The sequence below is a fragment of the Diadema antillarum genome, unplaced genomic scaffold, assembly GCF_040938485.1.
Source record: "Diadema antillarum isolate AM-2024a unplaced genomic scaffold, OU_Dant_1.0 seq00000137_RagTag, whole genome shotgun sequence".
Taxonomy (NCBI): Eukaryota; Metazoa; Echinodermata; class Echinoidea; order Diadematoida; family Diadematidae; genus Diadema; species Diadema antillarum.
The window spans coordinates 639,868-652,500 of NW_027271214.1; the positions used below are offsets into that span (position 1 = coordinate 639,868).

Here is a 12,633-nt window from a genome sequence, read left to right on the forward strand (position 1 = left end):
ATCCTCACGCCGCTCTTTTCTAGTTTGCATGCGACCGCTAGCTGGCGCTCCCCCCGATCCTTCGTTTCCTTGGGAGGGGGGGGGGGGGGGGGGGCGGATCCAGGAATTCTGTAAAGGGGGAGGCGTGACTAATATTTCTGGTGCCACTTCCGGGTTTTATTTCATTTTTTTCTTTTTATTTTCTTTGTTTTTAACGAAAATTAAAGGGGGGCGTGCGCCGGTTGCGCCCCCCTCTGGATCCGCCACTGGATCGTTGCCATGGTTTCGACGCTGAAGGCGATGCGATCTGTCTATTTCAGATTGCCGGAGATCAACATGCAGTTTTTCCCGCGCTAATTTGCACACTAATTGGGTGGTGTCTTCTTCTTTTGACTCCGGCACCCCGAAAAAGAGTAAGCAATTCCGCCTGGAGTATTGTTCGAGGTCGTTACTTTCTTTTTCCAGGCAGGCGATGCGCGATTGGTATCCTTCAATCACCCTATTCAACTTCTCTATCTCTTTTTCGTGCGATTGCTGAGTTGTCTCTAAATCCATTATTCTGCCTTCTTGTCTCTCAATGCGGTCCACCAGCTTAGCAAATTCTTCACTCGCAGCTTCTTTCACAGCTTGACGAACAGCTTCAGGCAAGCGTTCACTGCTCAGGATTTTATCAACGGCATCGTCAATTGATTTCGGATTGGGCGCCATTTTGAATTTTCGGTGCGTGTAAAAAAAAAAAACACACACACACAAGTGAAATCTCTGACAAAAGTCACAAATATGATCAAAAATCAGGCGATGTTACTAAAAACCAGCTTTCACAGAAAAAGAGTTAGAACAAACATATATCCGTGTAGTTGCGAGATGTTATCCGGGACAAGAAGGTATAGCAATAGCAGTTCCATCATAGTTCGGGAATATGTAGGCAAAAATCACAGTCACATCATAGTTTTACTCTCTTCTGTCTAACTATGATTGACCGTGAATTCCGAGACCAATATGAAACGATTAACGGGCCATGTATCTTGACGAATGTGCAAGCGACATACCTGGTATAGCAGCAGTCAATCGGTCGTTGAAAATGTGCATGTGGGACCATGCACGTCGCTGTCCAATAATATATCAAGTCAAATCAGAGACCAACAACATTCACAGATTCTCTCGGACCAAAAGCCAATTTCAGTTGTCCCCTGGGCAAATCATACACTCCGATAAGAAAATACACAGTTCGGAATGGAAAATGTAAGATCCAGCAGAAGCTACAGCCCTTCTTTCGTTGGTTTCTTGGAGTGTTTGCAGCAAAAGATGTCCTCAGTATCGTGAGCACATCCGGGAGATCGAACAAACACCAATAAATCTCACTTTACACCCCTATTCCTACTTTTTTTTTCGGTGTTTTGAAACATAATCCTGTATTAGCAATACTATTTCATGATTACAATGGGAAAGATTATAATTCATGTGAAAATTACCCCTGAGTAAAGATATCTCTGAAAAACTACTAACATACCCCGTATTTCAACGACTTCGAGATTTTCACCGAGTTGAAGAGGGGGAGGGGTGGTCGCTGTATTAAGGAGACAACATAAATTCATCATACAGCCGGGCAACGGTCACTGACTCACTATCGATCACATTAATGCCTTAATTGTTACAAGGCATATATAATGTTCAGAGGCCGTTGTCCTAGTCAGGCGATTTGCTTATATTGATAACTGTCTCCCCCACTTGTATATACTTGAAGATCTGTAATGACATTCATTTATTATTTCTAATGATTATATACTTGTAATGTGAAATGTCGTTTGTATTCTCATGACTTGTGAATAATAATTAATTTGTTTGTCATTGTTATATTCATTTTCTGTGATGAACAAGTGGAAAAATAAAACTTATACTGAAACTGAACTGAACTGACGATAAAAGACAAGAAGGCAGAGGAAAAAAGACGACAGTCATTTTGTATCTATCAGTGTCTTTGTCTTACATCAAGCTGCGTTTTTCAGTAGACCATTCTTTTCAGTCGGTGTGTTCATTTCTTCTTCTTTTTTGCATATTATAGGCCCTGTCCTTACAAATTGTACATTTTTTCACTATAAACACATTGTAATGCGTTTTTACCACATATTTGTTTCATAGTTTATGACGTGTACTTCTTACAATATTGTTAAAACAATATAATTTGTCAAATGTATTCCTTGAATAATGTATTACCATTTCTTGGATGGAAATAGAAAGTAACTGCATTGAACGAATTGAATTGAATGACCTCTTTCAGACGGATTCCTACTCTAAAGACTTCGGGGGAGCATAAACAGCCGGCATTGTTGTGCCCACTTTATTGCAGCTGGCTGTTTATAGATCATTCTTGAATTGATGTGCTTTGGCTTTCCCCAATACTTCGTCTCTTCAAAGAACCCAAGTGTAGGCCTAAAGTTTTCTAATTGTCCAAGTCGTTTTATCAATGCACACTGTCAGCATTGCTGAAATAATAACTGTTGTTCTGTCTGCAGCATTGTGGTTTATCTATTTTGTTCTCATAATCTATTTTTTTCAGAAGACTATAGGAAGGATTTGCCATATTCTTGTCTTTCACATAATCATATATATTTCATTCTATCCATGCTCTGTATCTTCATCTTTACACTCGGTTTCAGTTGTACTGGCACATATACGCTCAATAAGCTTTCACTGTTTTATACGGTTTAATCATTTAAATCATATTTCTTTAGCACTTTAACTCAGATTTACACTTTCATATATAGATTGATCACAAACAGTTCTATTTGTTTTGCGATATTCTCCTGTGTGTCTTGCTTGATGTCATGTAGTAATTTCAATTTGCCATAAATTAGCTTATGTAGTTTTTATTGAGAAATATGAAATTGAATTTAAAAAAAAAAAGATTCCGGGATCCACACGGTAATCGGGTGACTACCAAAATGTTATTCATCTGTGTCTTGTGTCGTGATTAAGTTTTTTTTTTCCTTGAAATTTCATCAAAATCCAATGACTTTGGGGAATATTCAGAGAAATCAAGTCAAAGTTCCGAAGTAAATGTAAAAGCATCTGGACCCAAGATGGCCGCATACGTGTGCTAACCAACGGTGGACATCGCCTCTAACGAAGAAGTCCCACATTGTCAAGTTACAATCCTCGGATTAAGCCAATCGTATTCTGTATCGCGATGTGTGAGATAGGCATTATTGCGGGAATTGGCTTCTTTCATCCCGTTCTGGTTTGCTATACTTACCGCTATAATCCAACGAGAGCCAGCAATTTCTCCTGTTATCTCACATACTTAGTGTGTTTTGTGTCAAGATCAATGGGATGAAGATAATAGTCAATTTGTCTTCCTTCAGTCAGTAGAACCTTCAAACTGCTGAGCTGCAACCACTGTGAGCTTGTTCGTTGTTGTGATACCTTGTCATTTCTCTCCTTTCTTCTCGCCTTTATGTTTCGCGTGTCTATGAATGGGCAGGGAGTGTCGCCTGGTACATAATCGACATAGGCTATCATATTGTCACTACAGTGTTACAAAGTTCTTAACACAGCTTTTTTTTTCTCCCCCCCCCCCATTTTGTTTCGAGTTTGTGCCCTCTCCACTGTTATGTAATTGCCATGTGGCATCCCGTATACAAATCTGAGCAGGCCTATCAAAATCATGTTGTGTCAAGATTGCCCTACACCAGAAATCTTTGTTCTACGAGCGACACTCGCTTCCCTTCCCTGTTTTTATGATCGTATTTTCTTACTCTCTTTCCTGCTGGTTTGCTAGTAGGGCACAATAGTTTTATTGTGAAAGAGGAGATAGGGAGCTATTTTGTTTCATACACATGAAAAACAAACGCTGTTTTGCCTCCACCTTCGGTTACATTGCATTTGTTGTTAGTAATCTTAGAATAGTGCTGTGATTGCAGTTATACATCATTCCTATACCTTTTGACTGAAGTTGTGTTTTTTTTCTTTATTTTTTTAGATTTTTTCTTTCCTTTAGATCTTGTTTTGGTACTGCATTCATATTTTTGAGTATGTTTTCAAATGGTACAATTATTTCCATGTGTTCTTGTACAAGATGTGTTAAAAATAACCAGAAAGCACTCCGATGTACTTCATGTCAGAAATGGGTGCATACATCATGTTCAGGAATCCCCGTGAGTAGATACAATGATCCCAATGAATTATTCTTAAACTGGGAGTGTAACAGATGTTCTTTTCAACATCTTCCCAATTTCATTGAACTTAACTCGGAAACTGTCCCAGACAGTTATTTATTAGATAAGTCTGCAAGCTCTGGTGAAAAGAGAGATCCATCCCTTAGGTATGAACAACTTTCTGAGAAGGGAATTAAGTTTGTTCATTTGAATATAGTTAGCCTCGTGAAATGTTATGAGGAAATTAAACAAATCATGATTGAGAATGAAATACATGTATTTGCCCTGAATGAAACTAGACTTGACTCTTCTTTTTCAGACATTGAAATCGGTATTCCCCATTATTCTTTAATTCGGAGAGACAGAGACAGAAATGGAGGCGGTGTCGCAGTTTATGTTCATGAATCTATTCCTTTCACCTTGATTACCCATGATTCACTTGTCAACCTGGAAGCATTGTGCATCAAGATCTGTCTGAAAAACTCCAAACCAATATTATTTTTGAATTGGTATAGACCTCCAAACTAAAAAATCGATCTTTTTTAATCATTATGACGATTTCTTAATTTCTATGAGCAGTTTTGATGGCCAACTGGTTATTATGGGCGACACAAATTGTGATATTATGAAGAAAACACCCGAAAGAAATATTAAGGTTTATAATCAAATTAATAGTGTATATTGTTTGCAAAAGGTTAATAATGAAATGTGTACAAGAGTGACTAAAAGATCAAGAACACTTGTTGATCATATGCTCACGAATTATTTAGACAAAATGAAATCATATGGTGTAATTGAGAACGGCATGAGTGATCACTATATCAGTTATATGGTATGGAAATGCAAACATACATCACAAAGTGAGACGTATGTAACTTTCAGAAAATCACGAAACGTTGACATGGAAGCTTTCAGGTCGGAATTACGTAAACAAAATTGGAAGAAGGTATATTCAGTGATGTAAATGATTCAGTTGATATATGGGAAAGTATGTTGATGAAGGTTGTTAATAAGCATATGCCTGTTAAGACGAGACGAGTACGAAAAACTCCCTCGCCATGGATGAACAGTATAATTATGTCATTAATGAAACGGAGAGATAAAGTTAAATTAAAGGCAAAAATTAGAAGGGACAATGATTTATGGCAAAGTTATAAACGTCTGAAAAATAACGTAACAAATAAAATAAGAAAATCAAAACGTAAATATATATGTCAACAATTTTCAAATGCAAAAACTAGAAATGAATCCTGGAAAACACTGCGATCAGTAATGGGCAAGAGTAAAGTTACAGGGGGCGGATCCAGGAATTTCGTAAAGAGGAGGCGCAAGCACCCCTCCCCCCATTTTGTTCTTTTTATTTCTTTTGTTTCAACAAAAAATAAGGGGGGGGGAGGCGTGCGCCGGTTGCAGTCCTCCCTTGATCCGCCCCTGAGTTATTGATTGTACATTCCCTCAAGAAAATTCACAGGTTATAGCGAATACATTTAATAACCATTTTGCAAATGTGGTAAGCAATGAAGATATGCAAAGGAAAAAGAAAATTTCTTTTTACAAATAACATGACAGGGAAAGGTCTGATAAACCATTCAATTTTTGTTTTGTATCCCAGTTGGATGTTCTGGATTATGTTAAGTTAATGGAAGCAAAGAAGTCGTATGGATTAGATGGAATTTCTATGTATATATTGAAAGAGGCAATTTCAGAAATACTAGAGCCTTTCACTTATATCATAAATAGATCATTAGCTGAAGGGGTAGTGCCTGATAAATAGAAAGTAGCTAAAATTGTACCGATAAATAAAAAAGGGGATAAGTTGGATTGTAATAATTACAGACCCATTTCTTTATTGTCCTGTGCTTCTAAAGTCATGGACAGAGTTGTTCAAAAGCAGTTGCTCGATTTTCTAAACTTGCACTCTTTGCTAAGCAGAAACCATTCAGGTTTCCGTCCCAAGCACTCCACTATTACTGCACTTGCTACCGTCACGGACGACTGGCACCGCTCTATTGATAAAGGTAAATACGTTGGCGCCATCTTTGTTGATCTACAAAAAGCTTTTGATATGGTTGATCACCTGATCCTTCTATCGAAACTTGAAAAGATGGGGGTTACTGGCATAGAACTGGAGTGGTTCGAGAGTTATCTCTCGAACCGGAGAATAAGGACCTCAATCAATAATACCCTTTCGAATGAAAGATTATTAATCAGAGGAGTGCCACAAGGATCCTTGTTAGGACCGTTGCTGTTTAGTATATTTATCAATGATATCAATTCGGTTTTTTCTGACTGCAGGGCCCATTTATATGCCGATGACACGGTCTTTCATTACTCACATAAAACCCCGAAAGTTGTGGAAAATGTTTTGCAAAAAGAGTTCGAAGGTATGGAAACATGGATGGCTGACAACAATTTAAAAATCAATTTTGATAAAACTGTTTGTATGATATTTGGTACAAATAATATGTTAAAAAAGCAAGATTATTATTGAATGTTAAAATTAGGGGTAAACAGTTACGTCAGGTGAATAGTTTTAAATATCTGGGAATCATTGTAGATAATAAGTTATTGTGGGATGTTCACATCGAGCAATTATGTAACAAGTTAAGTAGAATGATTAGTTATATGGGTCGTTTGAGACAATTCGTAAATATGACTGAATTGAAACTGATATACAATGTATAATTCTATTGTGTTACCTCATTTCGATTACGGTGATGTAGTATGGCAATCCGCCAACGGTAACTCTCTTTCCCAATTTCAGAAGATGCAAAATAGAGCCGGGAGATTAATTTTGAAAGTTACCTTATTCCCATATTACTACCAGTGATGTTCATTATAGCTTAGGGTGAAATACAGTAATCAAAAGACAAAAAATTCATCTGCTTTCATGTATGTATAAGATTATGAATAACATGGCCCCTGAATATAATGAAAGATATGTTTAAGTACAAGATATCACCATACTCTCTCCGTAATCAAAACGATTTACGGTTACCACGGCCTAAGACTAATTATTGTAAAAGATCATTTTCATACAGAGCTGCAGCAGCGTATAATAACATGTAATGATTTATGTCAAAATTCCTCTTTTCCCGTTTTTAAGTTCAATTTAGACAAAACCGAATTCCTTTCCACTTGATTTTTTTTCATGCTCCAAACCTTTGAACAATGTGTAACAATATGGTATATAATGTAGTCAGAATGTAGTAATGTATGTACCGTTTCATTTGTGTTTGTGTTATATTTTATTCTATTATCAGTCCCTGATTGTATGACATTTTTGTGAACAAGGCCCCATGGAAGACCAGAAGTGGCTGTCATTGTCACTACTGAAAATGGGCTACCCTCCTATGTATTTTTTTTTCTTTCGTCACTGGACCTTTATGTTTGAAATATGTTGATTTTTAGTACGGAAATAAAACAAACAAACAAACAATTTTACAAACAGACAAACAAACAATCGAGACCAAAAAACAACAAGACAAACAGACAAACAAATTAAAGCCAGAAAAAAGAAGGGAAAAACCCACCTAACGTCCTTTGCGGAGGTATTCAAGCACAATCACAAACCCACAGACACACACACACACAACATTGTGCATCACTTCATATTGCATCACATCACTATACACACACACACCAACAAAGCAACAAGCACAAACACAAACTTTTTTTGTATTGTATTTTGTGTAATATATTGCTATATAGATTGTAACATTGTACTGCTTAAAATATGTTTCAAAGTGTAAATTGTATTTTAATATTTTTATGTAATACAGGGCCCTCTTGTAAAGCAGATTTATGTACTGAAGAGACTACCCTATATAAAGAGCACAGAATAAATGAATAAATGAATATAAGCTAATGGAAATGAGTTACCTTTATTTTATTCGTTGCGCTTGAAGCCAGAATCTTTGAATAATCACATTATAAGAGAAAAATGCGCTCTTGACAGTACTTGTTTGTTTGTTTTTTTAACAGAAGCGGAAGAATGTCACAAATAATAAGTGCACTTTGCAAAAAATCAGCTTTAACACCTTTTGCAAGAAAATTATCGTGATATTTTGATGAACCTTACCATTTCCGATATAATAATCTCTTTTTGCATAAACTTCAAACAAACAGTTGTAAACGCACGTAATTCTTATTTCTAGAGGCATAAAATTGCGTAATAGTCTTCCAACTCATATATTCGCAACTGCCCAACACTTACCTTATTTTCTTGAGCGATTATTGAAATGTATTTTATGAATAATTCAAAGATTCTCATGTATGATACTTGTTTTATTAATAAGTATTATGTTTTATATAAAGACCTTTAATCAGGATGATAAGATAACAATTTTTTATTATTATCATTACTACAAGACGATACGACTCCCACTCTCGCCCCCCCCCCCCCCAATTCCTCCCCCTTTTTTCCTTCTGGTCCCCATGGAAGACCATAGTATGGTTCATGCGGTTTACAAAATGAATGAGTTGCTTCACTATCTGTTTATTCCCGGCGGTAATCAACGATTTAAAGTGTATTGGTGTGGCTATAATCTTTGAGTACGATATACTAATTCTGTGACTGATGTAAAAGAAACGTTCACTCATCAACGATTCTATATATGGTACTGCATATAACGTAATCTATAGTGCAAGATGTTGTCATTGGTTTAATCACTGCAGCAGAAAGGAAGACAAAAAAAGTCATCATCATCAAGTATTTCTACTGAGATACACGAAGCTATCTTCTAGATGTCAGCTGGTTTTCTTGCGATGTACATAAGTACCCTCTTCGTGGCCGTGACTTTAGTCGTCTTTGGATCACCTCCCCCAAGAATGGACATGATGCTGTTATAACGGAGAAATCAAAACTTGAGATAACAATTATGATAAATCATAATGATAGCATGATTACAATAAAACACAAACATTCCATCTCCACCACAAAATTTGTACTATACCACTTCAACAGCATAAAACAACATCTACTATACTGCTATTACTGGTACTACTACATTACATGAAAATAAAATGAATAAACAAACAGAAAAGTGTAAATAAAGAACAACTAATATGTGAAACAAGTAAACATAGATTGACAGATAAACAAATATTATGTTATACATAGATGAACAAATCGATGAGTAGTAATGTATATATAAACATAGCTTAGAAAACGTAATATAACTTAAAAATCTTCTTGTTATGAATGTGTTTTCCTTTTCAAAAATCTTAACTCCTGAATGATGGCAGTACAACTTACTGTAATCCATTGTCCTTTGACTTATTTCATATACACTTTCCAATCTTTCCAATATTTCTCATGAATGCTGTTATTTACGTGCTTTTACTTAATTGCCTCATTGTTTGTAATGTTGTCGATTTGGTTATCAGTTAAAGAAACCTCAACCAACCAGGCAATTGTAGTCTACCTTGCCAAAATACTTTTTCACAATTTTTAATCCCCCACGAGCCTAAAACTTGCATACGGGTCCTATATTTCTTGTCTCTCTGTTTTCATATCATGAACATTTTCTGAACTTGACCAATAAATATATAAATGTGCATTAATTCAGTATACGATTATATGATAAATGTATTCGTTATGATATGTTAACAATGTATCAATAATGAAAAGTATTGGTTGTATAATCCATGTTTTCATTCAATTTAATTTCATTTCACTTCATTTGATTTCGTTCGCATTAATGATAAAGGAAATATCCTGATATAGAAAATACTTAGATCACAATTTTGATTGAAATAAATAAGAACAATTGTAATTGTCAATTCTTCTGTTTGGTCTGCTAGCACCAGATTAGAAATGATTAAATAAATCTATATAGGTAATAATATACAGTTACCTTCTCAGTATTTTCAAATAAGAAGAAATCAGTAAAACTCATGTTTTAGTTTGACAAATGGCACAATGACTGTACAAATGTACACACAATGCCATTTTTATCTATTATGTTCATCATGCTATCAACACCGTAAGAAAACTTAGTAACTGCATGTGGAAAACAACAAATGAAATTCGTCTCTTTTGCAGCATAGCTCATAACCAATCTTCTCAAAACCAAACTTTTGCACACAATACCAAACCGGTATATGGATACACACCTGTTTTGTAAGTCTACGAAGCGTGTTGTTTCTGGATGATCCTTCAAATATTGAAAGACACACGCGTACGTCTTGTAGCATTCCACAAATTCGAAGACGGTAGTTTCTTCCCGCACATCTACGTGACAACTATATAGAGAAAAAACACAAAATCGCCTGAGATATTTTCCATACTCCGTACAATTGCTGAACACTAGCGTGCACGCACGCACGCACACACACACACACACACACACACACAATCCACAGAAGAGAATAGGAATTATTATAGTCCCCAAAATATCAACAACAAAACGACCCACAGCTACCAATCCACTAAAATGGGGGGTGGGGGGGGGTGCATTGCCCCGGTCCGATCGTCCTTCCCAGCTCCCGTCGCCACACGAAAGTTATAGCAAGCAAGCAAGCAAGCAAGCAAACAAACAAACAAACAGACAAGCGAAAAGCCTTCCATGGCCTCTACTGAAAGATGATCGTTTTGCAGGAAAATAGAAAGCTATGTAGGTTTCAAAGTCTGGCCTATAAAGTCTATAAAGGGCATTGACATTGCCTTCAGTTTATCATTTATACACACCCATAAACACACACGCATACACACACACACACACGCACACACACACGCACACACATATATATAGCGTGCAGATCAATGACTGAGTGAGAGGTTCAATATTTTGCAATTGCACTATCGATGTTATGGGATATCTGACAAAAAGCTTAAATTTGAAACATTCTTTCATATTTCATGAAAACTAGCACATTGTATACGTAGAGTTCTTTGCAACACTATAGAAATTCATAACTTTCGCCAGGTTTGAATAAAGATGTCGATTTTAGGAGCTTCCGTGAGATCTGAGATAAGTGAATTCTCACTAAGACCTGGAAACGGCTGGTGTGGTAGTGACTTAACAACATCATTCGCCCTCTAAAACATTCCCTTTTTGCACAACACATTTGGAGAGATTGTAGGTACGTACGATGTGCTTTCGTTGTAGGAAACACGGAGTCTGTTAAAATCTACGAAGTATCCGTCAGGAGTACTGGCCCGAAGTTGTTGGTCATCTTTCTGAAGGAAGTGAAATTGAGCGTTATTATCATTATTCTGTTGTAACCAATCATTAACTCGAAAAATAATGACTCGCATTCCACAATTTGCCTCGCAATGTTGAACTCTTACATAATAATGTTGACAACGAATTCGCAAATTATTATGTATGTATATAGTCTAGTGGGATTTCTGACATCTCTGAAAAAGGATTCTCTAAAAGGGTGTCAGAGGCATTTTTTAGTAAAAGTTGGGAACCGAAATCTTTTACCTAATTTGAGTATGCTGAATCCGAGAAAGCCGGTTAACAAGCGAAATTCATCGACTTTGACTCTCTAATCTGCATAACAAAATGGCTGCCCAGTCTCAGAACATTTTCTACAAAATTCTTTGCAAACGAGCGGGGAAAACTGATTTGAAATTTCTGTACACTCAATGGAATTAGCGATTTGAGGGATAAGAGTTTCTTAGGTGATGAGTATTTTTATTCATAATTGTGCAAATTAGTACTGAAATATACAAATGAATATATATATATATATTTATATATATATATATAATATATATGTATATATATTAGAACTGGAAGAGTACTTTTTTATTTTCTTGAGAGGCAAATTAAACACTATGTAGACTTTAAGGTTTTGAGGGTTAGCCATCGCAAATATTGTAATTGGTATGCAAATTATTATGTAGGCTTCATGAGTCTTATAATATTATGCAGTTTCATCCATAGCCTATACACCCGGTCGGATTTTTTTTTTTCAACTAACTCTTAAAAGCCAGTGATGGATTTTTTTTTTTTTTAATTCAAGTTAGGAGCACGATTTTTAACCAAAATTGCGTGCGCTAGGGCCATTTTTTATTTATAATAGATAATAATAGAATAATTCATTTATAAATTAAAGCAGTTTGTTTTCCATTTAAAGTACTCTTGATGTTTTATTGAACTATGATTTTGCCATATCAAAATTATGGAATATTAGCGTGGGGAAGCTCAGCTAGGATGAATAGATTGATTTTATTTCCGCAAAATAAAATAGGTCACTTCTTATTGAAAAATGCAAAGAAATTATCACAAAAGTACATGAAACTGCGACTGGATGGCCCTACTCAGCTCCGCCCTCATGGTGGAAGACTTCGCAATCTTAAACTTTGCGATATTTTGCCAGTCTGATCTTATCCTGATAAACTTTAATTACGACGTTAGAATAGCAGTGGTCGAGGGAGAAGAAATAGAAAAGAAGACGTATGACACATATCTATCTAGATTTGGCCTTTCTATACATCTGTTAAGAAAAAAAAATGTTACTTGGTCAACAGTTTAAACTCTGAATT

General features: G+C 35.9%; 1 protein-coding gene across 1 annotated transcript in view; it reads right to left on the reverse strand.

Moving 5' to 3' along the window:
- Positions 1-8,875: 8,875 nt before the first annotated feature.
- LOC139727632 (putative methyltransferase DDB_G0268948) overlaps positions 8,876-12,633 on the reverse strand; it is a 22,387-nt gene continuing 18,629 nt past the window's right edge. Inside the window, exons 4-5 of the mRNA XM_071638612.1 lie at positions 11,228-11,312; positions 8,876-8,975 (exon numbers count right to left, since the gene is read on the reverse strand). Of these exons, the coding sequence (XP_071494713.1) occupies positions 8,876-8,975; positions 11,228-11,312 (185 nt within the window). The remainder of the gene's footprint in view (positions 8,976-11,227; positions 11,313-12,633) is intronic.